The sequence below is a fragment of the Lipophrys pholis genome (genome assembly GCF_963383615.2).
Source record: "Lipophrys pholis genome assembly, chromosome: 1".
Classification (NCBI taxonomy): domain Eukaryota; kingdom Metazoa; phylum Chordata; class Actinopteri; order Blenniiformes; family Blenniidae; genus Lipophrys; species Lipophrys pholis.
The window spans coordinates 39932529-39949185 of record NC_137635.1 but is presented as its reverse complement, the minus strand read 5'-3'; the positions used below and the strand labels follow the sequence as shown (position 1 = coordinate 39949185).

Here is a 16657-nt window from a genome sequence, read left to right as displayed (position 1 = left end):
ACTTTTTCACTTTCACAGAGATTTTCTTTCTTTTCCGAAGAAGAAAGAGTCGGCACAAGAAACAAACTTTTTGGTACATGGGTCACATGGAAACCTGCGCTCTTATTCCTTTTCTTATCAACACAGGAGAATATAAATAGTTCAGTTTAAAAATAATGGCTTTCATCTTCAATTATGCCTCTGAATATTCAATATGAGAGCAATGGTGCCCCCTTGTGTAAAGTATAATTAATAGTTTGATTGTGATGTGCCTGTATTGAGGCTTTTAATGAAATCTGATTGAGACTGTAAAAAGCTGAAGCATTTTTTATTTATTTTTTTTCCTGAGATGTTATCACCTCTGTGTTAAGCTTCTGAGGTCCACTTTTAAGCATTTTTATTCAACACATACACTTTCCTCTGCAGTAAACCTGTATTGATCCTCTCAGGAGTGAAGGGCATTCCCTCCGTCCGTCTTCAGCCTCTCTCCTCTTCAGATGGCCTGCAGCTCTATCCTCCACTGTCGGAGCTCTGCGCGCTCTCCACAGCCCTGGGCTCAGTCAGCCGCTCGTAGGACAGCGCCGTCATAACCTGCAAAAATGTAGAGTGTGATATGGCTTGAGAGAATAGAGAGCACCGAGTAATAAGCGGAGACTATCAAAGACATGCTGAGTTAAGGATTTTACTGGCGAGAACACCCTGTGGCTACTGTTTTCCACATTAGGTGGAGAAAAAGAAACTGTTTTCTTAAGACTGAATGTTGAGTAGCTTCAAACTGAGAAGGGTGTAAGACAGAAACATATTTATTATTACTTCGGTGATGTTAGTTCCGGCACCTCACCAACAGAGAGGTGACAGATTAAGTGGAAGTCTTGAAATATTAACACTGCAAATAGGGCACCCAGGGGCTGTGTGGGGCTGGTGGGGACATTTTACTGGCATTTGGTTTGGTTTGGTTTGAGTTGTTCTCTTTGAGGTAAGGGTCACTACATATCAATGCAAAGATTTTCTGACTGACCATCTTAATAATACAAATCGTATGCTGTCACATTCAAAAATGATCAGATCGCCAGTCAGAGGTTCTGGACCGTAGTGTTAGACAGCACTTTCCCTTCACCATCATTCCAGCTCCCAACGAGGGAACATTTGATGGAAGACCGATGTCCAGTAAGATTTGAGGAAATCGACGTCAGGGGGCACTGAAGCTTCACCCGCTCACCGTTTCACTGATCAAAAGGTGGATGTGTTTCAGGTGACATAGCAGGCTGTCATCTAATCCAAACGTTTGTGGTTCAGTCATCTTAACGTGCATGAATCGCTGAACAAAACACTGAACCCCAACATGCTCCTAATAGCAGGGCAGTAGCTTTGGTTCATACATGTGTTGATAACTGTGAATAATCACAATATGTCTACATTTAGTCAAATATCTTTTCACAGAGCCTAAACAAATCACATTTATCAAGAAAAGTAAGTACAATATCAACATTGTCATTTTAACAATATCTATGGTGGAAATCTTTCATAAAATGTCCAGAAACAACATTTTTCTATTTTAATTTTATTGCACCAGACAGATCACTGTCAAAACCTTTTTTTTTCAGGCTGATGTTTCTCCTCTGTCTCTCCTTGTGGCGCACAGTTTCTGCAGCCCAGAGTGTGAATGTTTCCACACTATAAGCTCAATCTAATTCACAGGCAAAAAGTTGGCACCCATCTCAGTTCAGCTGTGTTGCATTATGTCCATTGCTCTTCCTAAAGCAGAGCGATCTACAGTTGATAAATTACAAACAGAAATTACTTCTATCAGGAAAAACAAAAATGATGAAGGTTTTCTTGGTCAGTTTTACACTTTGCCAAGCCAAAGCTAAAACTGTCTTGCCCATAGGGGCACACCGTATGTTTGATCTCAGGTTCAAAATGCCTTGAATCTGCTTCATAGAGTCGATTCGATGCTTGTTTCCTTTCAGTTTGTCGCCTGTCCACAGATGTGGAGATTGATTCATGTCTGCGCAGTAAATATTTGAACCCCATTTAAAGGCTCAGTCGTGGTTTGTTGGAGCGTCGGACAAGGACCAAGGTTAAAACAGGTTTCGGGTTTTGAGGCGTGCTGTGGGCAAAATATTCTCCCGGTTGAGCCCTTAAAGCTTCACCACACTACCTGCTGGAAGGACAAAGTGGAGCAGCTTTGTGGAGTATTCGGATTGCATGGTATTACAGTGAATTCAGTCATTCGCTGAGTATTTTTCGGTTCAGACTGAAGAGGAGAACTGCAGTCCATGCTGGAATCTATCTGGACATAGCGAAGAATCAAAAGAGAGAGGTATCAGGTGAATGAGCAGCAGCAATAATCCACTACCAGAAAGTTTATTTTGTCCTTCCTGCCATGCACTTGGAATGGAAACACGATCTGTGACAGTGTCTCTTGAAGATAATGTTTTTTGTATTTTCTCCAGTGATCACACAGAACTAGCGAGGTCTTTCTAATTTTTAATCCAAAGTATGAAGATATCCCTTTAATTCGCCTTATAGCCAATCTGTTGTGCACAATTTGAACAGATCGTACTACTTACTGTGATCATCACAAGGAGAGCCAGCATCATACCCAGCATTATGTACAAATTATTGGTCAGTCCTCCAGCCCACAGAGGACCCAAGATGGTGGCCAGGCCCCCGACTGAGCGTCTGACACCTTGGCTGAAGCCTTTTGGTAAGAATTAAAAGGTTATTACTTTCATCAGTAAACATTCAAATATGGCTTTAAAGTGCAGTATGTCTACTTCTTTTCTTTCTTTCTTTTTTTTCCCCGTGCATAACATACGCCGAGCTGCAATCTGTTGTTTTAACATGTTGAGCGGTGCAAACAGTGCCAAGGTAAAAGGAGCCAACCTTGTGTTTTTTCAGCAGTGACTTTGGAGAAGAGAGACACCTGAGACACAGCCACGAAGGGAAGCCCCAGCAGCTGCAGAAACACCCCGATGATGAAGGCCGACAGCTCCCATCCATAACCACCTGGCAAGGGTGGAAAGATAATATCATGGTGCTGCTGAATTACAATGCTTTGCCACCAAATTATATGAAATGTGTCATTAAACAATTACTGCAATCAACAATTAACCTCCAGAAACTACATACAGATATTCAATAAGTCCCCCAGTTACAACATCTGATTATTTTCATACAAAGCAATAAAGATGGAGTGTGACAGACCAAGATTCAGTCATCAGCCCCTCTTGCATTGGTTGTTAAGTTTCTCACACAAATGGGCTGGCAAAATCAGAGATAGCTCTGTCTCAAAATGAAACCACTGCCAAGCTGGCATCCACTCGCTTTTTGTTCTCTGCTGCTTTGCATCATGCACATGTTTGTGTGAATTTGTGCCCACTCGAATTGTTGGAGGCTCCTGCATGAGCTGAAAGTCTATAATCTTATGATCGAACTGCAATTCCACCAGTCAGACATGTTTCATAGTGGTCCAGGTAAAAACAAAATAATTATCCCCAGGTGTCTGTTTTTCAAGGCTTAAGTCTTTGTTTGGTCGTTTTAACTGTAGCTGTAACAAATAGCAAACAAATACAAGCTATGCTTTAACAAATAGCATTTTTGTCTAATTAGATTACTATAATCCTTTTATATGTACTCAGGCACTACCCAGCTCCAGCACCTGTCACTTGTAATCAGAGCGATAAATGTGACAAGCTGCAACAGACGCGGGCCAACATGAACATACAGGATCCGGTTTGCCTGTATGATCTCCTGCTGGCCTACCAGAGCCTGAACGCTATCATTTACAGAGCATATTCAATTCAGCCAGTGTGTAACCCAATATGGCTTCTCTGTGCACTGCTCACCAACACCGGTGGCAGAGGGGATTTGGCTCGGTGAATGAAGCTTTTTTAGCGTGTGTGTATCTGCGCATGTGTATTTCAGTGTGTGTGTGTGTGTGTGTGTGTGTGTGTGTGTGTGTGTGTGTGTGTGCGTGTGTGCGTGTGTGCGTGTGTGTGTGTGTTTTCATCAGCAGGTTAACACCTCGGGGGTTGCAGAGGAAGACAAGGCACCAGATACAGGCGGTGCAACAGATGACCAGGCCTGTAGCCAACACAGCGCGGTCCGCCACCTTCCTGCTCAGCCAGCGCACGAAGAAGAAGCCCAGGATGACCTCCACCCCACACAGGCTGTACATCAGGCTGTTGCCCAGCTCGCCAAAGCTGAAGTAGCGCTGCGTCATAGGCGTCACCATAGTCTGGGGAGTTTTTAAAAAAGATGTGCACAAGGTCATTGAGTCGGACAAACTTGTTCAATGAGAGGTGAAGGAGGAGAATCTAATTAGAGCAAACACATTTTAAGTCTTTCCAAAGCTTCAGTCAGTTTACATTTTAAAGATTAGCTTCTTTTTTTAATCAAAGCAAGCACAAAGGGGTTAATACGTTACAGAATGGAACAAGGAGAAAGATGGCCTCTTTATTTTTCATGTTAAATACATATAGGTTGATTACAGATTAAGATTTTGTTAAACACTTTACACGTTTTGACAAATAGACACAGAAGTCGAATGTTGTCACAATTGGCACAAGAGGCTTCATAAATATATTCTATATACAATGTCTCCATATGAATCCAGCATGAAAGGTATTTTGTGGTAATGTATTTTAGTGTGAGGGACAAAACAAAGTTTAGATTTTGTTGTGCAGTATTATGCATACATCTTAAATCAGTTTCCCCCCGAGCGTTAAGCGAGACTTGATTATTTTCTCAAAGCACAGGCCTCTCTGGGCAAAGCTCAGATTGATTCAGTGTGGATGAAACCCTGAGTAAAATAGTGTGACATTGTGAAAAATCTTTGGAAACTCTGGCTGATGGATCTCAACGGTAGCTGCTCTCACCTCCAGCGCTGTCTGATTGAAGAGAGTGATGAATTGAGCCGTGAGGAGAACAACCACCTCTTCTCTCATGAACTCTGCACGGGAGAAAGACACAGAGATATACTGCAAACCAGAGAAACCAAAGTGCAAATCATAAAACAGGCTGAACTGGCACCATCAAAGAGAAAGCTTCAATTGGCAGGTTAGGTTGAGATAAAGAAGTTCGAACAAGAAAAAAAGTCAACTTGGACTATCCAGTAACAATCTTAAGCCTGAAGAAGGCGAGCATGACTAATCCCGGCTGGTCGGTCATGTTGATCCTCTACTCCAATCACCTGCTTATTTCTTTTTCAGGAGATTACAGCAAGTTCTTCCTCCTTTGTTATGTCCCAAGCACGATAACAAAAGAAAAATATATTTTTAATAAAGTCCAAATTTTGAGAATGGCTTTTCCTGGAACAAAAACTCCCTTATGGAAAAAAAAAAAAAAAGAGCCGGGCTTGCTGCTAAATTTTGATGTACAAGCCAAATGGCTGGAGAAATGACTTGATATTGCATCCTGTGATCTTCAATGGTTCAATTTTCTCTGTTTGGTGTTTATACTGTGATGTACATAGCTTTATGTTTGTGTCCCACTGTGTGTATTTACGCAGTGAACAATACGCACCAAGCAGTCTTTTGGAGTGTGCAAAAGTTGTTTACAGATCAATCATTACTAATTCAATGGGACTACATTGTTTTGGTATTGCTATGCTGGATGATGATAAATCATAAAAGGAAAAAAACAGTCAAGTTGAGTATTTTCTCTTTGGAGCAGGAGTGGACCCATAACAATCTGAGAATCATTGATTCAAGCAGTCAGAGTTTCATACATCACGTTCCTCGGGAACCAATCCTATCAGCCCAGCTGAAGGTTTCCATTATCTCTCTGTTTACGGGTCGGTTACATCCCTTCCTTCACCTGTGGTCATGAATTCTGGGCAATGACTGGATGAATAAGATCGTACAGATAGTGCTGTGGCCTGACTCTTGTAGCTTGTGTGAAGAGTTCAGTAATAGAACTGCATCTCCTCTGCAGTGAAAATCGCCAGCCGAGGCATTTTGGGTTTAGGATGCCTGCTGCTGCCTTCTGCTGTAAATCCAGCAAGCAAAATAAATGAGAAGACCCAGAGGATGGCGTCGGCCCAACTGGAATGATAACATCTCACAGTTATCCTGGAAAACCGCTTGAGATGCCTCATGACTTGTGACAGGCTGAAGAAAGTTAAAGAGAGGCATGATTTCCCAAAAGTGTCGCCCTGTTTGGATTGAGTGGTTCAAAAGACAAATGGATATATTGGGTGGTAAAGATTGTGATTCAGTAATGAGGATGATGTGAGAGAGGGGTCAGAAACAGGCTGATGCTTTGTTGCTTCAAAAGCAAAAATTCACTTAGATTTGATTTGTGTTGTTTTGGCTTTATGATCCCTTCCAAGAATAAAAAGAGCCTGATGAAAGAAGACGAAAGATCTGCCTGATTTTCAAAGGTTCCTCGCTGATGCGCAAAAAGTCAGGAGAGATCAATAATTCAAGGGAGCGAGCACCAGACACACTGTAGCGGCATAACCGACACTCCGACTGTATGTGCAGGAGCAAACATCCTTCACTTCTGCTGAGTTCCTGGTGTTGTAGATTCTTCTCAGAACAAAAAGGAATCGATGATACGAATGTTGACCACATGACCAATTCTGTCTTCATTTCTTCCACAAGTCAACCACAGCACGGCAGTCAATAAAAGAGGAAGTCTGCTATCCATCCCTTTTGCTCCATCTTCAAAGAGTGAAAGGATCGATGTGAAGGTTTAACACACATGCATCCACACACAAGCAGACACCACCAAAGTACAGGAAAAAAAAACACAATCAATAGCAGCATGCAGTCGCTGCTCATGTCCCGTGTAAACTTCCTGTGACATGAATCCAAAAGGACACCTGACATCACGTATATACATACACACACTGACATGAACCACACACACAGACACACACACCCATGTCCAATCAATACAATAGGAATCTGATCTGACACACTGCAAAAGAATTCCTCAGAGAGACCTGGAGAAGGGAAACTGAGCGTAACTGTGTGTGTGTGTGTGTGTGTGTGTGTGTGTGTGTGTGTGTGTGTGTGTGTGTGTGTGTGTGTGTGTGTGTGTGTGTGTGTGTGTGTGTGTGTGTGTGTGTGTGTGTGTGTGTGTGTGTGTGTGTGCGAGGAAATCAATAGAGCAGATAGGAAACATGTGCATTGGCGGTGACACCTCTTCCTACCTGAACCCCACAAATGAGGCAGAGGAGAGCTGACAGTCATTGCTCTGGACAGGCAGTCAAACTTGCTCCCTCACCTTTGCTAGCACTGAAGTGTTTGAAGGGGTTCGAGACGCCATGGATGGACTGCAGCTCTGATGAGGCAGAAGTCTCCAATTGGCCAGAGTTGACTGCGTTGTAGGTGTGCACTGGCTCCTCATCGGCAGACCCCATCAGCGGCACCTCCTCCTCCTCCTCCTCCTCCTCCCCCTGTTTCATCTCCATCATGACAGCCGCCCCCTCCGTGCTGATGGGCAGTACGTCCCAGTACATAGCCAAGACCACAAACTGGAGCAGCACCCACAAGAGGCACATGAAAATCTGAGGAGATGGACAACACAAGAGTCTTTAAATATTTCATACACGCCAGAGAAAAACTGTTTTCAGCATCAGAAACCAAGGAGGCTGTCAGGAGATGTGAAGTTTCTCATTTACGGAGGAGTAACCTGGCACAGGGAAATAAAGAGAGACGTTCAGTGTCAAATTATGTGGAAAAACAGAAGCAGGCATAGGAGAGCTTTGTTATATCTCCTTTAAGCTACATCCGTGCTACAGGTGTTTTATTCAGGCATACTCATGAGATAGAAATAGATCGATACAGGTTGTTACGGGCCTGAGTATCACTGCAGGTGTTTTGTATTCTTCTTATTCGGAGAAGAACAAAGAAGAAAAAAAACACACGTGAGTGCAGAATGTAGAGCGACAATTTCAGAAGGTTGTTTCTGTATTCATGAGTCTTTCAGAGGGCCTTAGATTACTGATTATATGGATGCTGGTACCCCAGGAGACGTATACTTGTTCACAACAAAGGGTCCCAGTCTGAAATCACACAGCCGCAGGAACAGGTTGAATGCTGGCCCTGGAGAGACAGGAGGAAGTCTTTTAAAGATGAGATAAATGGAAGGTGTGTGGAGACTGGAGCCTATGCTGCAGAGATACTATTTCATATATTTTTATCCTAACAGCTGGAACTGAAAGAAGACATCACAAAAAAAGAAAATCCTCTCATCTTTCTCCAAAGACAGAGCAGCTAGAGTTGAAATGAAATGACACCTATACCAATGCTGGGAGTGGAAGAGGAGAAACTCACCCACAAGAAGGCCGACCTGTCGACAGGCCATGATGGCGGCAAAGATACCGGCGCGCTCCTCTGGCCGTGTGCTGCGTGTCAGGAACCCAAAGATAGAGGAGCCCGCTCCTGCCCCAACACCTGGGAGGAAAACATCTGTCACACCTTGACAACATTCACTTACACACTGTACAGTGCAGCTCTAGCTTTATGGGTGTGTTAAGGTGCATTTCACCTGCTACAAGCCGGCTGCTCAGCAACAGCCACTTTGAATATCCGATGAAATACATGAAGTTGCCTGAGGGGGAAAAAAACCCAGGTGAGCCATAAAACCTTTCCAACTAACGAAAATCCCCGACTTGTAGAGAGTAACATCAAAAAATCATGCAACTATTTACTTACAAATCTGACTTAGCTGAAGCCTGCTCTGGGCTTTTTCGTTAAAACAAGTAAGCTTTTGCAAATGTTTTCCGTTGACGTGATAAACATGCACGACACGGGCACGTCAACACTTTTGGATGAAGAATTTTAGAAGTTAATGCCATAGGATTTAGCAGACAAATGCATGTAAACGTGCTGAATGTGATCACTAACATTATTTTTTCTCTTTAGAAAACTCTATCTCACTGTAGTAACAGCAATATGGTAAATTACCTACCATAAATACAACCATGGCAGAGTGTCTGTGAAGCTTTTTGCACCGGGTCAGTGGCAGCTGACCTTTAGTAAGTAGCTGCTTTGCAGAGGTTAATTTGAAACTTAAGTTGATGTATCTGGCATTTTTTTTTTTTTCACTTCTGCCACTGTACACTGTGCAGAATTCAGAACCAGATTATATCTGTATTTTTACCTCGCAATTTAATCTATCTATCTATCTATCTATCTATCTATCTATCTATCTATCTATCTATCTATCTATCTCTCTATCTATCTATCTATCTATCTTGTATTGCTTACGATTTTGCAACTAAACGAATATTCTGGTCAGTAAAATGAGTTTCTTTGTGACTTTCTTTCAGGAAAGCATTCTTTTGCTGATATACATTGAAATCAAAACCCAAGAGGTCTGCTACTCCAAGCAAGCTGAACCTAATTAGTCATATAATGGCTTTATTTTAGTTAATGAGTGTTGCTCCTCTCATACTGCGAGGAGCCCACATCACTGTCATCATCGCTACTGTTAATACTTGTTTGCACACGACGGTACAACCCAAGCTATTCATCAATTATCCACTGCGTTTATAGTAGTAATAAAGGTTTTCTCTATACATTTAGTCCAATAGTACATTTGGCAGCACTTTGGCTCCCCTTTAGGAACTGCTCTTGAGAAAATGTTTCTGTTTATTGCCCCCACCAGTGGAATGGAGAATTAGCCCCTCTGGTCTGCTGGAGTTGCTTTGGAGCACTGCAATCTGCATCACATCCCAAAAATCTGACTCAAAACAGGGTACAAATTCAAAGACACACTCTGGAAACTACCATTGTGCAGACAGTAGAGACAAAAAGCATGTTTAAATGGCTGCTAAATGGGAGGAATATCATGGGACCTAGTTTTTTTAGGCTTGCCATCCCACACACTATTAGTTGTCTGCATGGAATTCCCCACATAATTTACTGTGGGAAACAAATGAGTGAAAGACTTCCAACTCTGCACAAATAGGAGTTGGAGAGTTTTACATAGCAGCTGAACACACAGGCTGAATTCTTGAGGCTGGGGGCTTTTTTTGGGGGGGGGGGGGGGGGGGGGGGGGGCTTGGTGTGACCACTCACCAAAGATCTCAAAAAGGTTGGAGAAAAGGATGATGGACTTTGTAGTTTTGCTTCTGTCTGACCAGAATCCAAACAGGGGTCCCGTGAGCAGCCCGCTGAGACTGAAGGCAGACAGACCCAAACCCAGGAAATATGGAGGGGCCTCCAAAATCTGCAGATATCTCCATATTGTTGGCAGAATGACAGCTGGGGATGCAAAGGAAAAAGTACTCAAATATATGGAAATGAAATCAGATGCTGTATTGCGTGTGACGTGTGCTCACAGCCAGAAATGCCAAGCCCATATTTTATTCCCAGTCTTGTCTCCAAAGCTGTCATGATGAACTTACCGTACTCTATGCCACTCAGCATGAATATTAGTCCAATGGTGAGAAAAGTTAGATTCCTCTTTTGGTGATTATCCATGATGCTTCTTCACTCGCTGGCTTTTATACTCCGACCTCTGCCTGCTGGCGTTGTTCTGAAATGTTGCTCAGAGGCATAATCAGATAACAGGAGACACCGTGTGTCCACTTACTGCTGCCGGCCGGGATAATCAAAGGAATCTCCTCGAAGCATTGCTCAAAGTCATTGTAGAACTTCTTAGAGCTAGACAAGAAAGCTGATGCAAAACTTCTCCTATCGGAGGAAGGATGCAGTGCAGGCCAAGAGAGAAACGCAGGACTGAATGCATCAAATCAGCAGTCAAAACAATAAACTCTAATCTGAAATGATTGCGGCTTTCCGAGTCCATCAGGCATTTATGTTAAAGAGAAAATTCAGTTTGAGTCACGTCCACAGAGCAGCTCCACGCTGCGAGGCTCATGGTCAAGGCAACGTCTCAAGTTACCAGGTGAGATAAAGTACCCCGAGCTTTATACATTTTTAATCTTGTTTTCTTCAGTTTCATCAAAAGCACTTCATTCTCCCACAATCCTGAGTGGCCAAGCCTATCTGCCCTCATAGGTTATATATATGAAAAACTTAGATGTTGCTACAAAAATAAAGTGGGAGAGGCATGAATTGGCCAGTTCACAAAAAAAAAAAAATAAAATAAAATAAAACATACAGCTACACTCACAAAAACAGACAATAAAAAAATATCAGATAAACAATAACATTTCCAGAATTACTGAGCTTTAACACCAGGCCATGTAATGAACAAACATATTCAAATTAACAAACTACTGTATTGGGTGCAGATTACATTAGGCGTGACATTGCTGTCTGTTTTGTTGAGTGGCTGCAGCATTTCCAAGCTGCTGTAGCGTTCCTAGCCTTGGGCTTGTTATAGTAAACAGAACTGTCACCAAGTTAATACCTCCATATGTTTTTTTTCAGCAAGCCATGAATAATACAAGACCCTTTGATTGTTTGAGTAACACACACAAACTTGTTCAACATCTTCTGTTCATATGATCACCCAATACCTGTACATTCTGAGGTAATGGCAAATGTCAGGAGTCAGAGCTTGTAAGCGTGTGTGTGTGTGTGTGTGTGTGTGTGTGTGTGTGTGTGTGTGTGTGTGTGTGTGTGTGTGTGTGTGTGTGTGTGTGTGTGTGTGTGTCACTCTGTTGTTTGATTCTGCAGAAAAAGGTCAATAATCAAGAAGGGATTCATCCGGCTCAGCTTTTCCATGACAAACAGCTGCAGTCGAACCCACCGAGAGGCCATTAGCATCCTACCTGCTTTACCTGGTAGTGGTTTCTATAGAAACTCACACGAGGGTGGAAGGTGTTGTTGCACTCACCTTTGAGCCTTGGTAAACAACAGGAGGTTCCCTGGTGAATAAACTGTGATCTGGTCCAGTCAGCCAGTCACTGCTGAGAGTGTCGAGGATGAGATATGATCAGTGGTTGACTTCTAGATAGAAAGGAGCTTGTTAGGTGGATATACATACGTTGGGCTGATAAAGGAGTGGGCATGTTCTTGAACACAGCTACCCCCCGGAGGTCATTCAGCATCCCCATTAACATCAACCTGCATGGTGCTCGCCGGCGGCAGACACGGTAAGAGCGGGCGGGTGATAGACTAGGCAAGGCAGTAAGACAAAAAAAACAACCTGCAGCAAGTTCAGTGTGGAGGAAAGAGACTGCTCATTAGAGGCCTTTACACTCTGGGAGCTGAGTTCTGAACATAGTCATTTAGTAGTGAATGTCTGTGGGAACTATTGTGTCTTCTTTGCTTTTGCAGGAATCAAACAACCCTGATGTTTCAATTCGGGGTATTATTGTAAAGGATGAAATCATCCATATGCCCACGAACCTATATGAACTGACAGTTTTACAATATGATGTTAATCTGCAGATAATGGCAGGATTGTGCAAATAAACGTCATGAAAACAAAACCTTCATGCTAACTTGAACTTCAAACACCTTCAACTCTTTATTTGGGTCCTTAATGATGGTTTTTCTTCCTAAAAATCAAACATCTTCACAGTTTATTTCTTAACAAACAGTAACTAGAAATGTGCAATTGTTCATAAAACCCACATTGTTTGGTGAAAGTATTCACACTTGTGCATGAAGATAAAAGTGGTATCTTTTGTGTGTGTGTTTGTACGTGTGCATGAGAGACACAGGGAGCTTGTTCATGCAGCTGTGCAGCACGAGCACGAGTGGAGCCGGGGAGGTGATGGACGCGGGGGGCACGGCGCTCGAACCCAGGTCCCAGTGTCCAGTGTCGGGGAGGACCGGGCCATCCTGCTGGGTTTCACCATGATGGCCTTCTCTGTGCTCATGTTCTTTGTGGTCGGCATCACGACGGTGAAACCTTTTGTCAACAGGTACCCTAAAGGCCTTTCTGGTGATGTGATGAGTCACAGTTGTAAACTTGTTTGATTCAGATTAGATGATGCTCCTGCTCCAAAAGTTAGTGGATCACAAAAGTTATCAGGATTCATCCTCTGGGCTCCCTGACAGCCTTTCCCATATTTGCTCTAAATTAGAGCTTTTCTGGTGTGACTTTGTGTGCTGGAGGCTTTGGTCAGGCCTCTGTGAACCTTCCCTGGTGCTTGTCTTCCAGTAACTGGGAGGAGGCTCGCTGTGTGCTGCAGCAGACCCACGTCCCGGAGGAGTGGGTGGACTGCAGAGGTGTGAGCACCGTGCCGTGCCTCACGGTCACGGTTAACCTCACCCGCACCAATCAGGGAGCTCTTCTCCACGTTGACGAGGAGTCAGTCCTCCATGCCACTGAGGTATGGATTTATAACTGCAGTTCCCAGATTTCAGGAGTCACCTGCAAAGGAGCAGACTTTTTCTGTAGAAATTCCACAAACACTCGTTCCTTCGGCAGTTGGTTTTTATCTCCAGGAATTAGAATATTCAGCATTTTATCAGTCAGGTAAACAAAGACTTGAGAAAACCTTGAGGGAGAGTGATGGAAGCAAATAACTGTACTGAAATAGCTGATAGCGTGGAAAAGCACCACTTTTGTAATTGCCCATGTGAATAAGCCAGTGGAGATATTATTAGGAGATGCTGTCCTGCTGTACTTGTGCTCTATTCAGAGCAATTGCATAAAAAAAAAAAAAAAAGATTTGGGAGGAAAGAGTGCAGCAAATTGAGGCGAGACACTATTCCCTGATCCAGACAGAGAGCTGAAGGAAAAAAAAAACAAAGGATAAAAAGAAGAGCCCTTCTGCAGCTTGTCTTGCTGATTGCAATCAGTGCTGCCGACTGTAACAAGCAGGTCACTTGATAAAAAATACACTTGAACCCCATCTCTTCTCTTCTAGTGTTTCTACATACCAAAATGTCAAATGGACAGCAAGGCGCTCCACGATGAAGTCCAGGAAGTGAAAAACAGCTTGGACAGTCTGCTGGGAACCTCGTCCTCGTGTCTCATGGACCAGACCAGGCACCCGAGCCATGCCATCCTGAACAGGAAGTACACTTTGAGGAGGACCCTGTTTGCTCTGCTGTGGCCCTGCCTGATGCTGGGCGGCGGGGCTCTGCTGGTGGGACTGGTGAAGCTCACTCAGTGCTTGGCCCATCTGTCAGCTGAGGTGAGCAGTGAGGCTCTGGCAGGGGGCCGGCCGGCTTCAAGGTACACTCAGGGTAAACTATACAGGCTCCTCCGGAGGTCCAGCATGCAGTCTTCCTCCTAACATTATGCTGCAATATGCCAAAACGCTTCTGAACTACTAACTTGTAATTAAAGTGAGCCAAAGCTGGATCAGTGCAGAATGTCAAAATAACTGAAATGATCTACATTTTTGTCTTCATTTTAAGATTAAGTGCCATACAGTGTCTTGGTGAGAGGTTTTGAATGGCAGGAAGAAATCCGGAAAATGTCAAACAATAAAATTCATCATGAGACTGACTGGATTAATCCTTTTTCTTGCCCTGTTTAACACTGACCAAACTGACCAGTAGCCCTCCCACTGTGTCTGCTGCGTGTTACTGAAAATGAGGTCCACTGTGGGTTTTTTAAAAGATTTGTTCTCAAAAGCAGCTTACATTTTGAATAACTTGTTTATGAATCCTTCTCATGGCTTTACTCTTGATATATCAGTGGCTGTGGCTGTCTCCTAAGTTTGGTTAACACTCATATAGCAAACCTGTTAGTTTTATACTTCTGTTTAGTGCGCTACAAGTCATCTTTTTATTGCTTTTGTTGTAAGCTACTACAATAGTGATGGATTCAAATGTAAAATGACATAAAACCAAAGGTTATCCATATGGCGGTTCATCAATTTGTGTCATTTGTTTCTGTTGCTTTCCGAGGCTAAAAGGTGGAAAAAGCAGCAGGATGCAAACTGTGAATAACCAATCAGCTTGAAATGGCGTGATGTCCCAAAACTTTCTATGATGACATTGTTCCTTTTATATTTTTGGCTCTTAACAGTGCTGTTAGATGGAGGTTTTGTAAAAAAAAAACAAAAAAAAAAAAAACACTTGTTTATCTTCAGCTTGATGTTTCTGTCCATAAATTGTTGAAATATATTGTTGCCTTCACCAGTGAAATATTCCGCATACCCACTGGCCGCAAGACAAGTCCAACGCATGATCCATCCACCCCCGTTCTGAATGTTTGGAGAGAAATTCTTCTCTATGGAATTTACATCCAAAGATTTAAATGTTAATGCACAATTGCCTGATTCTGGATTTTGTGTTAAGGAGGCCGATGAGGGTTTTCTATTAAGGTTAGGGTTTAAGTGCAGGGGCTGCTGCAGACTAGAACTGCCTCTTGATCCTCCTGGAGGTTTTGCTGCAGTCCAACATCTCAGATGAGCTTTTCTCTTGAGCCGTTGTCTTGGTCTTTCACCTCAAATCTGACCTCCACGTCTCCGTTAACAGCCACTTCCTAATTGCAAAGAAAAAGTCTTAAGAAACAGCTCCCTTATCTCACGGCCTCCTCCGGTTGTGCGAGCTTCCAATATTTTACATTTTATTGTGCTATGTGCTCCTGATTGTGGGAACACAGTGAAATAGTCTGAAGAGTCACAAATTTGCATCATTTAGCCTTTCATGGACAACATAGGTCGAACAAACTGATTAAGGTCAGAGACCTTGGCAAAGGTTAAGTCGGCCAACAAGATAAATTGTTCCAAGTACGCTCACATTCACAAACTTTTAATGTTGCAATAAATCAGCTGTCTGAAGTCATTTCTTGTTCTCATCTCGATATCAGGATAGAATAAATACATCCATTGTGTCTTTAATGTCAGATGTTTTGGATGCCTCTGCAGAACACGAAACGCGTGACAAACAGGAAGCCTTGTGTTCACTGCCTTCAGTCGGATTCATTTCTTCTCTAGGCTGAGTTTTCAAAGGAGAAACGATGATTGCTTGATGTTTAAAAAAAAAAAACACAAAAAAAAAAACATTTCAAGGCAGAATACTGCATGTTAAAACTTTACCATCCAAGGAATAGCAGACTTGAGGGGGTGTTTTGTTCTTTTTGGCATGCATTTATCTGGAACACATCGCTGCACACATAAGAGTGGCTGTGGCCAAAAGCTGCTTCTGTTGTTGGTCCATTGTTCAACCACCTCCCTTCTTGCAAACTTCCCCCATGGGCATTATGGGTAATAGCATTGTAGAACGCCACTGGCAGCTTTAGGTGACCCTGTAAAATAACCAGATATTACAAAATAATAGGTTGTTGCAGTAAAAAATCATGAATATAGGACATTGACATAAATTCTAAGACTTTTTTACAGTTTGGCAGCGGAGAAATATAAATGCCATGAAAGTCGGATACCTAAACTTATAATATGCATATTTTATTCCTCTGAAATATTCAATACTAAAAACTGATTTCGCTGGAAATATATTCTATTTTAAATCGTTTTGAACAACGGCTCAGGTTCTATTCACTGTGATCGTTTAATATAGGGAGAAATATCTTTATTCAACAGCACAATAAATGAATGCATACAGTTTCTTATCAGACATGGTCATATGAGCATGATAAAAACAAGTATTTCAAGGTTGTTGTTTTTTTTTTTTTCTTGTATGATATATACAAATGGATAGATAACATGGTTCTTATTAAAAACATGCAGGGTAGTTTCTTCTTCCTTATTGTGCTTACAGACTTCCATTTAGAACAAGAGGACTCCACTTGACGTGAAGATGGTACTTTTAACAAAAGCCTCAAGTCCTTCTCCTTCATTCAGCTCTTCAACCACAAGAGGCCGCCTGCTGGATTT

The 16657-nt window shown here is 42.6% G+C and overlaps 2 protein-coding genes across 2 annotated transcripts in view; one reads left to right on the top strand and one right to left on the bottom strand.

The window, feature by feature from the left end:
- The window catches only part of mfsd8l2 (major facilitator superfamily domain containing 8-like 2), a 10903-nt gene extending 260 nt beyond the window's left edge, over positions 1-10643 (bottom strand). The window contains exons 1-11 of the mRNA XM_080461565.1: positions 10349-10643; positions 10020-10205; positions 8485-8547; positions 8271-8390; positions 7960-8039; positions 7219-7501; positions 4863-4936; positions 4009-4222; positions 2869-2991; positions 2553-2683; positions 1-570 (exon numbers count right to left, since the gene is read on the bottom strand). The exon at positions 1-570 is cut by the window's left edge and continues 260 nt beyond it. Of these exons, the coding sequence (XP_080317691.1) occupies positions 490-570; positions 2553-2683; positions 2869-2991; positions 4009-4222; positions 4863-4936; positions 7219-7501; positions 7960-8039; positions 8271-8390; positions 8485-8547; positions 10020-10205; positions 10349-10424 (1431 nt within the window). The 5' untranslated portion in view covers positions 10425-10643 and the 3' untranslated portion in view covers positions 1-489. The remainder of the gene's footprint in view (positions 571-2552; positions 2684-2868; positions 2992-4008; positions 4223-4862; positions 4937-7218; positions 7502-7959; positions 8040-8270; positions 8391-8484; positions 8548-10019; positions 10206-10348) is intronic.
- A 1174-nt stretch (positions 10644-11817) lies between these two features.
- Positions 11818-14329, top strand: kcnmb3 (potassium calcium-activated channel subfamily M regulatory beta subunit 3). The gene is made up of 3 exons (XM_080474447.1): positions 11818-12784; positions 13024-13195; positions 13736-14329. Exons 1-3 carry the CDS (start codon positions 12522-12524, stop codon positions 14105-14107), a joined length of 807 nt encoding a protein of 268 aa, XP_080330573.1. The 5' UTR covers positions 11818-12521; the 3' UTR covers positions 14108-14329.
- Positions 14330-16657: the final 2328 nt, after the last annotated feature.

What these genes read in the sequence shown, in the direction of transcription:
- kcnmb3 (XM_080474447.1), top strand. Translation starts at nt 12,522, where the DNA reads ATGAAGATAAAAGTGGTATCTTTTGTGTGTGTGTTTGTACGTGTGCAT. An exon ending in GTGAAACCTTTTGTCAACAG is followed by an intron (nt 12,785 to 13,023) that starts GTACCCTAAAGG and finishes CTTGTCTTCCAG; the next exon opens with TAACTGGGAGGAGGCTCGCT. An exon ending in CAGTCCTCCATGCCACTGAG is followed by an intron (nt 13,196 to 13,735) that starts GTATGGATTTAT and finishes CTTCTCTTCTAG; the next exon opens with TGTTTCTACATACCAAAATG.